The 13,471-nt window shown below is 47.9% G+C and overlaps 2 protein-coding genes across 4 annotated transcripts in view; one reads left to right on the forward strand and one right to left on the reverse strand.

Annotated features, from left to right (window-relative positions):
* Styxl1 (serine/threonine/tyrosine interacting like 1) overlaps nucleotides 1–13,471 on the reverse strand; it is a 246,517-nt gene that overhangs the window by 126,578 nt on the left and 106,468 nt on the right. The gene's annotated exons all lie outside the window — the stretch shown is intronic.
* Nucleotides 1–13,471, forward strand: part of Srrm3 (serine/arginine repetitive matrix 3) — a 69,588-nt gene that overhangs the window by 47,277 nt on the left and 8,840 nt on the right. For all 3 annotated transcript variants that reach the window (XM_017797926.2, XM_017797927.2, XM_008832262.3), the window contains exons 9-11: nucleotides 1,184–1,234; nucleotides 2,247–2,351; nucleotides 2,727–2,904. In XM_017797926.2, coding sequence (XP_017653415.1) covers nucleotides 1,184–1,234; nucleotides 2,247–2,351; nucleotides 2,727–2,904 — 334 coding nt within the window. The remainder of the gene's footprint in view (nucleotides 1–1,183; nucleotides 1,235–2,246; nucleotides 2,352–2,726; nucleotides 2,905–13,471) is intronic.

Raw genomic sequence — 13,471 nt, forward strand, 5'->3', positions numbered from 1 at the left:
TAAGAGTCCCAAGGATTTTCAGAAAAGTCCGACACCCAGGGAGTGTGTCTGGAGGTCCAATGCGCCCTCTCTGAAGGCAGATGCATCAGGACCTGAATTGCAGGGAAAGGGGCGAGGCAGCTTTGTGAGCTGGGGCAGCTCCCTGGGTGGGTAGGAACCTGGATGGACCTATCAAAGCTAAAGATGGGGTTCCTGGTAGGTAGGCTGTTAGCCTTCTACAGAGCTGACTCCACCCAGGTGGGACAGCAGACCAGCATGAGATAAATTATTCAGGGCCAATGGAAGAAAAGGAGAGACCCAGATAGAAGCTTGGAGGAAACTCAGTATGGAAGGAACAAAAGTCGTGAGGCAGTTACACCTTTACTTTGGAATCAGACACCCTTCCTGCAGGAGGGGCAGAGTCCCCAGGCCCTTCCTTGGCTTGCTTTTCCTTTACCAAAAGTCACTTGTACCAAGTAATAAAAGAGCCTAAATAACCCCCTAACCCTAGCCTTCCTAGTTCTCCGATTTTCCATTTATGCCCTACCCTCTAGGGTTGTGTGGGCCTCTGCTGTCCCCTAGTGATCACCACTGGCCAGGACAGGACCTAGATGTGAGCTAGAACTACTAATACCAGCCTCATAGTGAAACTGAAGCCCAGAACAGGCAGCAAGGATTCCAGAGAATTCCAAAGAACCTTTCCTAATCATTTTGCTCCTATAGGAAGAGTATATTTTTGTATTTACTATATTTGTTTGGGGTCAGAGGACTGAAAAGATTTGATGGCAGTAAGGAAGATGGTGCCTGCGGGGATGAGGGGTGGGGCAAGATCTTCAAGGCCTAACTAGAGGCTTCTTAATCCTTGTATCAAAAGCAGAAGGGGACCAATTGAGCACAAGGCTTGGAGATAAAACACTGGCCTACAGTCCTCCAGTGAGGGTCTGGGGATGTGGCTCAGTGGTAAAGCTCCTGTCTAACTGTGCAGATCTATCTTTTCTACCCTCAGTACCACATACAAACATACCCCTCCTTGTGAAGTCTTGTTGTACCTTATGGGGTGAGATGGGCAGATCCTTCTCAGCCAGGGAGGTGTAGGCCTAAAAGAAGAACAAATCAAAGTTCCACACCTGAACTCAGCTGTGTTTTAGGGCTCCAAGATCACATTCACCCAGCCCCGCTCAGACTGGATCTCTGTTTCCTGCAGATCTCGAAGCCCCAAGAGCAAAAGAAAAGAAAAGAACAAAGAGAGGAAGCGGTAAGCACACTCTCTACTCTCTTTCCTTCCACCCCAGAAAACGTAGCCTTTTTGCACCCCCAAAACCAACCTCTTAAAGACAGTTCTTTAGAATCAAAAGTTCAAGGGCAGGGGACTGGAGAGATGGCTCAGTGGTTAAAAGTACTGGCTGCTCTTGCAGAAGACTCAGGTTTGGTTCCCAGCACCCATGGATGCTCTCTTCTGGCCTCAGTGGGCACTGCATGCATGTGATGCACTTACATGCAGGCTAAACACTCATATAAATAAAATAAAAATAAATAAATTCAAAGAATTCAAGGGCAGCCTATGCTAAAACAAAACAAAACAAAACAAAACAAAAATGCCGCTCGAACTGTGCCAGGCAGAAAAATTAAGATTCAGAAAAGATGCCAAGAGGCCTTGTGAGCCAGTGGAAGAGTTGGTACTGGTGGATTCTAGGCCCCTTTCCTCCTAGTCCAGGGGCCTTTGACCCTACTGCCTTCCTCCAGCCATACCCCACATTCACAGGAGGACCAGGTGAGAGATGAAGGGTCTTTGGAAGCTGGGGCTGTGCAGAGGAAAAGCCACTTTTCCCTAACTCTCAAAGATGACCCCTGTGCAGGCTGGAGAGATGGTTCAGTGGTTAAGAGCACTGGCTGCTCTTGCAGAGGACCAGCTTTTGGTTCCTAGCACCCACATGGCCGCTAACAACCATCCCTAACTCCAGTTCCAAGGGATCTGATGCCCTCTTCTGGCCTCCGTGGGCATTGTATGCTGCATTTACATACATGCAGACAATTACCCATACACATAAAATTAAAAATTAAAATATTTTTTTAAAAGATGGAACCTTATCCCAGCCCCAATCAGGTGATTTTTGTAGAAGACCATGTTTTGTGGTGGGGGGAGGAGGCACAACGAGACGTGGGATCCCAGAGTGACTGCCCTCAGACACCTACACCAAATCCCTGAGGTCAGGTCAGGTTACACCTGGGGCAAGGAATTTCTAGCTGACTCCCCTCTCCCACACCAGGCCTCATACTGAGTCCCCAGGCCGGAGGTCTCACCGTCGCAGCAGCGGCAGTTCCCACAGTCCTTCACTCTCCTCACACTACAGCAATTCTGGAACACCCAGCAGGTAGGGGGAACCCCAGAGTGGGCTCAAGATGTGCTTCAAGGAGGCTGGGGATGTGGCTCAAAGAGTAGAGTGCTTGCCTAGTATGCACGAAGTCCACCCCAGCACTACATAAATTGGGCATGGTGGTGCACGCCTGTAATTCTTTTGGAGATGGGTGCAGGAAGTCAGGACTGGGATGCCAGGCTGGTGTGCAGAACCAGAGCTCATCAGCTAGGATCATACTGATACCCACGTGGAGGAGGAGCTCTGGGAGTCGCCCCCAACTTAAATGGGGGAAGTCGAGGTAGCGCAGGGCTGGCTCGAGAGCTGGGGACCAGGCCGCCTGCAGAGGGGGCGTTCCACGCTGGCTTCCCCGCATCCCTCCACCTCCCGCAGACTGAGCCCCAAGCATCGAGATGACGGCCGGAAGATGGGCAGCCAGCGATCTAGCGGGAGCGGGTCTCCGTCCCCGTCGAGCGGCAGTGGATGGGGGTCGCCCCAACAGAACGGAGGTAGCAGACAGCGGAGCGGAACGCACGGGGGCCGCCCAGGTTCGGCGCACAGCCGGCCCGATGTACGTATGCTTGGCTTTGCGGAGGGTTCCCCACGCTGCTCGCGTGGGATGCGCCGTGCAGGGCGGAGCTGGGTAGCTGGACAGGGTCGGGGAGTGGACTGGGCGTGATGGGTCACTGGGTGACAGGGACCTGGATTGCTCCCTCCCTTCCCAGTGCCCTCCTACCTAAACGTCAGGTGAGGGAGGCGCCGGGATTGCTCGGTTGGACGGATGTCGCTCCCACCTTGGCTTAGTAGTGTGGTGAGGGGTTTGGAGGGTGGGGAACTGCAGGCTTGGGCCACATTAGTGTTTGGCAAAGAGAAGGTGATTTGGATAGTCAATTGAAAGACTCTTACCGCCCCCCGCCCCGCAGGCTTATGGGGGAAATAGGTGTGGATACTGTAAGTCAGGACAAGCCATTCAAGCTCCGGTGAGCGTCACGTGACCACCCAAGTCCTTCCCTCCCCCCTTTGAGTCCTTCCCTTCCCCAACCCCTGCCACTAGCCCTTCCCGCCTCTCTCAGATACCTGCAATGAGCTTCTTTCCTACTTTGCCCTGACACTGCCTATCCTTGGACAAGAGTCTCAACACATACCCTCAAGTCCCAGGCGCGTCCCTACCGAGACTACACAGGATTCCCACTGTTTCTGTCCCTTCCCCCCAAATTGTCCCCACCCATCCTCTGGGAGAGACACAGCCACCTCCAGATCTTCAGGCAGGTGTGGTGATCTTAGAGACTGGCAGAGAACTTGAGTTAATTTTTTTTTTCCCACATGGAGGGGTTGGACCACATGAGAGTCTCCAGACTCCTTTCAGGCTGTTACTCAGAATATAGAGTTGAGGTCCCTCAGGGAGAGACTGCTGTAGTGCCAACAGGGGCACTGGGTGGACTTGGGGACTTGGGGTGCTATAGTCTGCAGGTTCCTCTGCACTCCCAGGATGCCTCAGCCAGGAGGGGGAGAGCTGCCCCTCCCCAGACCACAGGTGTCTGCAACCAATATGAACCTGTACTTGTCCGTCAGTTTCATTTTGATTTTTTGGCTGTTTTCTTTCACGCCCTTCCTTTATTCAAATACCCTTCCTTCCATGGTCTCAGAGAGGAAGGTCAAGGGCAGCAGACACAAGATCTTTGTTCTCTAGGTATCTATGGAAAAACATTACCTGCCTCTGGACTGTCCTACTATAAAACGGTGCCAGGTTCTTGGGCTACCTCCAGGGACTGTGGTTGGGCCACCTGTGGTTCACACTGATGTCCCCTGGATCTGTCTTGGAGACGGGACAGGGCAGGAAGAGTTAGCCTAAGGCAGCCGTCAAGTACTGAAACTGACAGGCCAACACAGAAAAATAGCATGGCCATCCCCAAAATTCCTGAGCACAGAGACCTAAGGGCACACACAGCCTCCCCCTGGGGGCCTCCTGGGAGACCCCAAAACATGGGCTCTCTCAAGCCAGGACTGAAAGTAGGTAGGTCCTATCCAATTTATGATCCCTTCTATGGAACCCTGGAAATCTGAGAAATTTCCCAACCCCCTACCTCTTGCAAGGGTCCTGTCCAAGTGCAGGGAATGGCTACAGTGACTAGACTGCTTGTGCAGTTGGTCTAGGCAGACTTTCTGTCTCCTCAAAACTAGACTCCATTTCAATATAGTCATGGGAATTTTCCAACAGAAAGCAGTCACAAACCATAGCTCAAATCTTATCCCTTATCCTTGCATCCTGGGTGATCTGAGACCTTGAACATCCCAGTTCTCCAGCCTGTACTCAGATTCCCTTGTTTCCTGAAAAGACTTTCAAGGGAGTTCAATGAGTCTGGTTCTCCAGTGCCCAGAAAGGTGAGACAGGGGGATTGGGAATCAATAGCTTTCACCATTAAGAAAAAATGTTGGCAAAAGTACTGGGGGGTGATATTTTTAGACACTATCTTTAAGAAAAAGAGAGAGAGAGAGAGAGAGAGAGAGAGAGAGAGAAACAAATTGAAAAGAAAAAGAAACGCTCAACATTTTTTAACCCCGTCTATGTTTTTGTTTGTTTTTTAGCCTCCCATTTGAAACGTGGTAATACTGTGATTCTGTTTCTTATTTAGCTGAGGGTGGGGAAGTTTATGTCATTTTTCATGTTATTTTGGTTTTGTTTGTATTTCCTTTTTCTTCATTTTTAAAAGATCTTGTACAGAAATGCAAGCTATTTCTCTGGGTTTTGTTTTGTTGGTTTTTTTTTTTTTCCTCTATCTTATGTGTTATTCTAGAATTTTGCTTTTGTGTGTTACTGTGGAATCCTAACGCAGAGATGGTGTTTGAATTTCAAGTCTCCATTAGTCATATTTGTATCTTTATATACTTCCTTTGTCATCAGAATTTAAAAGGGAACACAACTCCAAGCATAAAAAGCAGTCACACCAATAACACCTGCTAAATTAAGAAAGACAATTAGCCTTCTTAGACCCCAGGGAACATACTGGAACTATCTCAAGTTTTAAATTAACAACACTGGTGCTTTTGAGTCAATACAGGCCCTTGCAAGAGCTGGGGACCACAGAGAGGAAAGAGGCTTGTCCTACATTACCCAGGGAGCTTCCTGGATGTGTAGCAGCTGGGGTGGTAGGAACAGGCAAGGAACAGCCTGTTCAGCAGCTTCACAGTCAGGCCTCAGACCCTTCGGAAACTCTTGAGGAGGAATCTGAAGGCAGCTGCAAGTTCTAAGTTTTCCAAGCTAGACATTCTAGGCTGCAGAAAAGCACTCTCCTGGTCTTGGGACAAGCCACTGATGTCCCAGCTCCAAACAAATTCTCCACCTGAGAACTAGAGCCAGACCTGATGGCACACACTTGTAATCCCAGCACCTGGGAGGCTGAAGCTGGAGGATCACAAGTTCAAGGCCAGCCTGGGCTATGAAATAAGTTCAAGAGCCAATCTGGGTAACTTAGTCTCAAAATAAAAAATAAAAAGGCAAGCCGGGAGTGGTGGCGCACACCTTTAGTCCCAGCATTCGGGAGGCAGAGGCAGGCGGATCTCTGTGAGTTCAAGGCCAACCTGGTCTACATAGTGAGTTCCAGGACAGCTTGGGGCTACCAGGAGACCCTGTCTCAGAAAGACCAAAAAAATAAAAATTTTAAAAAAATTAAAAGGCTGTTGATGTAGCTCAATGGTAGAGTGCTTGCCTACCATGTGCGAGGTTCTGGAGTCAATCCCTAGGACCATAGGGGGTTAAAAAAAAAAGAACTGAATGTGGCTTAGTTGGGAGAGTGCTTGCCTAGCATCCGTGAGGCCCTACGTTCATCCCCAGGACCACATACAACCCAGGTGTGAAAGTCCACATCTGTAATTCCAGCACTTGGGAGATGGAGGGAGGTGAATCGGGCATTTAAGGTCAGACTGTCTACATATGTGCTACATGAGTCTCTGTCTCAAAAATAAAAAATAAAGCCGGGCATGGTGGCACATGCCTTTAATACTAGCACTTGGGAGGCAGAGACAAGTAGATCTCTGTGAGTTCAAGGCTTGCTGGTCTACATAGAAAGTTCTAGGCCAACTGGGGCTTCAGGGAGACCCTGTTTCAAAAAACAAAAATTAAACAAAATAAGATGATATGGAAGCACTGGGGCTGATCTGAGGCAAAATCTATCCTCCAAATTGACCTGTGGTTGTTTTCCCTTTTGAATACACCGTTCCCTTCCCACCCCGTCCATCCTGTCTTATTGGCCTCATTTAACCTTAGCTCTTTTCTGTCTGGCTCTACCTGTCTGCCTTCCTACCTCTGTGAATTTTTTTGTCCTTATTTCTGCCTTTGTGTTTCCTCGAGCTCTCTCTCCATGTCTGTCTCTCTGTGCCCATTTGTGTGTCTTTCCCCTCCATCTCTCTCCCACTGACATGACCCTCTCTCCCAAGTTACCAGCCTCTTCTCTAACTACCCTGTGGTTCTGTGTTTCTTGGCTGCTGCGTGCATGCCCTCCTGAGGGTTTCTATTGTGTAAAGAATTAAGGAACGCTTGGCTATTGGAGCCTGTGGTTTAAAATTTAAAAATAAATTAATCTAACAGAGATGACTGGGCAAGTGCCCCCTTTCTATCCCTGGGGCAAATTCCAAAAGCCACAGGGTAAATTGGTTCCCCTCTACTGGCTCAGAGGGGGACTATATTTATAATCACTGCCTTCCTGCAGTGAAAAAGAGACCTTTCTTTCTTTTTTTCTTTTTTAAAATTATTGCATTCCTGTCCCTGACCACTAAGAAGGTAGGTACCCCAGCTCAGCTGCCAGCTTGCCTCTTGCTTCCATCTCAGATAGCCCGGCCACTCCGCTTAGTTTGAATGTGATATTTCTCTCTCCAATCTCTCTCTCTCCCCCCGCCCCCCACTTTGCTCTGGTTTAGTTTTTTTCTCTGTTTTCCCCCTTCGTTCCTTTTTTTTTGTTTTTTTGAGTAGTCTTTCATTTCCATTTTCTTCAAATGAGCTGCCACTGTTTCCTGGTTGTCTTTGATTTTCTTCACCCTCCCTCCCTAACCCCTGAGAGGTTGCTGGTACATCTTCCATCCTCTCCATCTCCCCTATCCCTGCTTCTCCCTTTCCATCTCCTGATCCCATTCCCAAGTCCTCCTTCACTCTCTCTCATTCTCATTTTGTTGACTGAATGCATTTCTGTGTGGTTTAGCATTTAAACTTAGTGTCTCTTCCTGAACTGTATGCTTGCAGTTGGGCCGATTTGATTTTAATATATGGAGTGGTTGCTGAGCCCTTCATCCTTCATCCTTGCCATCCCTTGGCTGGGGGCTTTGGTCATACATACCCCAGAGCCCGCCTGGGCAGTAAGCAGTGGGAGAATGGGCTATGTGAGCCTCTTGGCCTCCAGATCTGGGAGGAAGTTCTAGTCAAGGTCAAGTTCAAAGTAAGAGGCCATTGTACCATCTGGGGGGTGACTGTGCCAGGCTGAACTCTGGGCTCAGACCAAGTTCTTCTCTGCCAAGAGCTTGAAGATAGAGCTTCAGGGGTCTGGGGTCTTTATTGGCACTAGGACCATGAGGTTCACAGCTCCAACATTTAGCTGTGATGATGGAACGAGGTGTGGTGGTGCATACCTTTAATCCCATCACCCTAGAGGCAAAGGCAGCTGGATCTCTGTGAGTTCAAGGCCAGACTGGTCTACATATAATGTGATGACAGAGGGACTTCAGAGGGTAGAGGAGTGGGCCAGGAGCAGGCACTGTACTCTGGATTCTGAGGGCCTACTTGGCCAAGGCTCTCTGGGTAATTTTCAGGATGGGGTAGTCTTTTAGCTTACCTACTCCCTGTTTGGGCCACTTCCCAAGCTGGACAGGGGTTCCTCCAAGCCCCTAGAATCCTTTCTTCTTCTGAACCTCTGAATTTATTTATTTATTTATGATATCCTTTGGTTAAGAATGATCCAGAAGAGACTGTCACTAGCCTGGTCCCCAAAGGTTCAGGAAGAATGAGTTTCAGGTTACTCTAGACTTGAGATTACCACTCGAGCCAAAGGGAAAATACTAGAGTTGGAAGTAGGCCCTTGAGGACACCACCACTCCATCCTTCCTTCAACTGTTTCCTGTCCTATCTGGAAGCAGTTACAGAAATCTGACATTCCAAAAGCCACTACAAGGTCTCAGTAATCCTCCATCTTCAGCTTTGGAAAAAAGAAGATCCAGGTCCTCCTCCCAGGGTGGATCAGGGAACTTGCTCCTTAGAACATTCTGGCAATCTTGGGTGGTGTTTGCTGGAGGGGAGGAGAAGTTATTGATCACAGTTGGGAGGAGCACTGCTAGTCTAACCAGGAGAACTGATGGATCTTTGTGAGTTCGAGGCCAGCCTGATCTACATGTGTGAAGGCTCAGTCCTCCAAGTCTTCCTAACATGAGCAGGGACTCAACATGGGCTCATCATAAGATAGAGAGACAAGAGGTATCTGAGTCCTGGGGTATGTAGGGGAAACAAAGGCAGAACATTCCCAGGTGTTTTCTTATCTTTGTCCCTGATTGGATGGGCACTTTCCTTAATTCTCAATTTTTTCTTACACAAGCAAAAAAAAAAAAAAAAAAAAAAAAAAAAACGTATATCCTTAGTCCCAGCACTCAGGAGGCAGAAGCAAGAAGCAAGTTGAGACTGAGGCCAGCCTGGTCTGGCCATCTGGGGCTACATGGAGACTCTGTCTCAAAAAACAAAACAAAACAAAAGTCAACTAGCAGGTCTAGGGTAATAACTCAGTTGATAAAGTGCTTGCTTTACAAGCATGAGGACCTGAGTTCAATTCCCGGAGCCCACATTTAAAGAGCCAGGTGTAGAGGCACACACACACACACACACACACACACACACACACACACACACACAGAGGAAAGGAAAAGAAAAGAAATCTCATAATATCTGGCTTCAGATATTCCATCAACCCCTGAGAAGAATGAGACCCAGCCAAGATGAGGATGAAGTTCAGTCTCTGGATCATGATGCCCCTTGGGGATTTCTGGAAGGATTGGAGGAAGACATGAGATTACCCCTAGGAGTCCTCCCCTAAGGAAAGCTGTATCTACCACCCTACCTGACAGTACCTTCCTTCCATCCTGGGCTTCAGGGATCCCCTCCCTGACCCCTGGCCTTCCTGTACTGGTCTGGTCCTGTTAGTCTGTGAGGGAATCATACTTGCCTATCCCTTTACAGGCCAACCCAGCAAAAATTCCTGTTGTTTCCATTTTACCATGGGGAAATGGATCCCCCAACCCCCTGCCAGTATGAGACTTACCATAAATTCTCACCACAAACTTGAATCCCGTCAAGGGTGATCCAGGGTGTTCTACTTGGGCTAGGGTGGGACCAGTAGCCCCAGAGGGAAGTGGTGGGGAGCTTAGACTTCAAGATACAATAGACAGGAAATGGGCTGGAGAGATGGCTCAGCGGTTAAGAACACTAGTTGTTCTTGCAGAAGACCCGGGTTTGAATCCAAGCACCCACACAGCAGCTAACAACTGTCCATAACTCCAGTCCTAGGAGATCCCACAGCCTCTTCTGACCTCTGCGGGTATTACACGACACGGGTGCACTTACCTACATGTAGGCAATATACGCATACACATAAAATTAAAAAAAAATAGATGGCAAACAGTCATCTTGGCTTGGACCTCAGCAGTTGGGAAGAAAACCATATTGGAGGTATCCAGCCATTCAATTCAGACCCTTTTTGCTGACCCTCCAACCCATTTCCCCATCAAGACAGTGGGAAGTCAAGAGGGCTTTTCATGGGATTGGGGATGTAGCTTAGTTGGCAGTGTTTGCCTAGCCTTGGGTTCTAAATGCAGGACCTCATAAATCAGGCATGATGGTGCATGTCTGCAAACCCAGCAGTCAGGGAGATGGAAGAAGTACCCATAAGTTCAGGCAAAATGTGGCCACTGTGACATAGGTATAATGGGGATAACCAACCATTTTTTAAAAAATTAAGACCCACTTCACAGGAGGCAGTTTAAAAAAAAAAATGTTTGCTGGGCATGGGGGCACACGCCTTTAGTCCCAGCACTTCGGAGGCAGAGGGAGGCAGATCTCTGTGAGTTCAAGGCCAGCCTGACCTATATAGTGAGTTCCAGGCCAGCTGGGGCTACTGGGAGACCCTGTCTCAAAAAGACCCCCCCCAAAAAATGTTCAAGGTCATCTCTGACCATTTATTGAGTTTGAGGCCAGACTGGGCTACATAAGACCCTGACTCAAAGGAGGTGGGGAGCTGGTGCTGTATCTTAGTAGTAGAGTGCTTACCTAGCATGCATAAGGCCCTAGGTTCAATTCCCAATAGTTTCAAGAAAAAAAAGGGGGGAGGGAGGGGAGGATTCCTGAATGTCTGTGAGAAGGAACATCATAGACTTGACCTGCCTTTCCTGATATTGTCCTTTGCCTTGAATCAGAAGTCACTAACTCAGATCTAAATTTTGAATTTTAACCATAGTTCACATTGGGCCCTGACCGCAAAATCTAATCCTTTACCATTGGCCTTGCTGCCTCTCCTGATCTGAACAGCAATTAGACTTCTTAAAGGAGGGGACCTGGGTTACTATACATTCATTGCCTGATATCTCTGTTCACTTGATAAGTTGACTACCCTGGGCATGGGACACATTTGAAGATCCTACAGGTGTCTTTCTCATTCGCCTTCTAGGACACTCAGTGGGAGAACCCCAGCTAGAATGTGAGAGCTGCGAGCTTCTGGTCGTCTGCTGGGGGTTGGAGAAGCTGAGGGTTTTTCCTGGGGGTGTCTACTGAGAATGGAACTACCACCCAAACAACAGCCTTAAACTGGGCATGGTAGTACATTCTTGGGAAGTAAAGGCAAGAATTTTCAAGAGTTCAAAGTCATCCTTGTTCACAGAGTTTGGGGCCAGGGTGGGCTATATGAGACCCTGTCTCAAAACAACAAACAAAAAAACTGGGGATATAGCTTAGTCAGTAGAGTACTTACCCAGCATGTGCAAAGCCCTGGCTTTAATCCCCAACACTGCAGCAAAAAAACACCTATAATCTCAGCCCTCAGAAGGTGGAAGCAAGAGAATCATAGTTCAGCTAGATTGAGAGTTTAAAAATTAAAAAGTGGGAGGGAGGTAAGCTGGAGAGGTGGCTCATTAGAGGACCTGGGTTCAGTTCCCATCACCCACATGGTTACAAACAACTGTCCATGACTCCAGTTCCAAGGGATCTGACGCCCTCGTCTGGCCTCCCAGAGACATTGCATACATACAGTGCACTTACATGTAGGCAAAACACTTATACACACACACACACACACACACACACACACACACACACACACAAAATCAGCTTCCAGTTCTCCAACTTAAGCTGATCAGGATGTCAAGACTGCTCAACAGGGCAAGTTACTACCAGATAAAACCCATCTATACCTGCCTCTGCTTTGGTAGAGAGACCTGCTCTCCTGGAAGAGATCTCCATGGCTCCACTTGCTCCCACAGTGCCACAGTGTACTCTCCAGCCCTGGCCACTGTTCATTGATTGCTTTCGCCACTAGTCACAATCTGGTCATTCATTTCCACCAATGGAGCCCACTTCCTGTCTCTAGCTCTTTGATGGGTTCTAAAGAGCCAGAGAGAGAGAGAGAGAGAGAGAGAGAGAGAGAGAGATATCTGGGTACCGCCTGCCCCTAAAGGAAACAGGCAGAGCCAGGCCAAGGAACACATGCTTTCTTATCTGTGGCAGCAAGGTGCTCTGAGGGAGCCAAAGAACCTTTTGGATAAGCTCAGTTCAGACCCCATCTGGCTTTTAGAATACCTGGTTGGCCTTGGCTCTTCTTGAGGCCAATTCTTCCTTCCTCAGCCAATTGTACTGAGGACTTACTGAAAGTGTCAACTGACATTATACCTAACATGGTGGTACATCCCTGTAATTCCAGCACTCGGGAGACTGAGGCAGGAGAGTCTCAAGTTCAAAGCCAACTTGCACTACATAGTGAGATCCTATCTCAAAAAAACAAAACATGCTGGGTGTGGTGGCACATGTCTGTCTCCCAAATGCTACTTGGGAGGTGGAGGCTAGAGGTTCAGGAGGTCATCCTCGGCTACATATTGAATTCCAGATTCCAGGCCAGCCTGGGTTACAGGAGACTGTCTTAAAAAAAATCTCCGAGATTATGGAAGGGAATTGAAAGGCAGATCGGCTTTGGTGACAACTGGGGAGGCGTCAGATTATATTTATAGGTCTTTCAAAGGGGGGACCCATGGTCTGTGCAAGGGGGTGGGAGGGTAGTCAAGATACAACCAGAGAATCCTGGCATATTTACCCTGTAGTCAATATCAGGAAAAAAAAAAATCAAATCCTTTCATTGTGTGGATGCGGGGGCTGAAGCCCAGACTGGGGAAATCCATTTTGTTCAGGGTCTGGTGGTAAGGTAGCAGGCTCTCAGATTTCTAGTTCCCAGCCAGGGACCTTTGGATTGGAATCAAGGTGCCCTTTCTCGTCCTAACTCACTTTTGGAAAAAGTAAAATAAAATTAGCATCTCTATCTAGATGTCAGCCAAGAGCTACCAGCTCAGGCCCAAGGAGTGGTCCTCTAGAGGTGAAGTGGCCTCTCAGGCCTAGAGTTGGGGTGGTTGCGTTTTTCTCTCTCTCTCTCTATCTCTCTTGCATTTTTGTGTCTCTAATGATGAACTTATGCTACCGAACTTTTCCCTTTTCTCACACAACTTACCCTACTAAAGGAGGAAGTGCCACTTTATTGGTAAGTGGACGTTAACCAAGAGGGACTTAAAAAAAAAATCAGAACGTTTAACAAAAAAAAAAAAAAAAAAGTTGGGGTGGTTGCGTTTTTCTCTCTCTCTCTCTATCTCTCTTGCATTTTTGTGTCTCTAATGATGAACTTATGCTACCGAACTTTTCCCTTTTCTCACACAACTTACCCTACTAAAGGAGGAAGTGCCACTTTATTGGTAAGTGGACGTTAACCAAGAGGGACTTAAAAAGAAAAAAGAGGAAAGAAAAAAAAGAAAAAGAAAAGAGAGAAACAGAAAGACAGTCCGGTCAGCTACTGAACAATTCTTGAGCTCTCTGCAGGGCCACAAAACAAAGAAAAATATTAACAGAAAAAAAAAAAAAAATA

Source organism: Nannospalax galili, unplaced genomic scaffold (genome assembly GCF_000622305.1).
Source record: "Nannospalax galili isolate Female #2095 unplaced genomic scaffold, S.galili_v1.0 scaffold675, whole genome shotgun sequence".
Lineage (NCBI taxonomy): Eukaryota > Metazoa > Chordata > Mammalia > Rodentia > Spalacidae > Nannospalax > Nannospalax galili.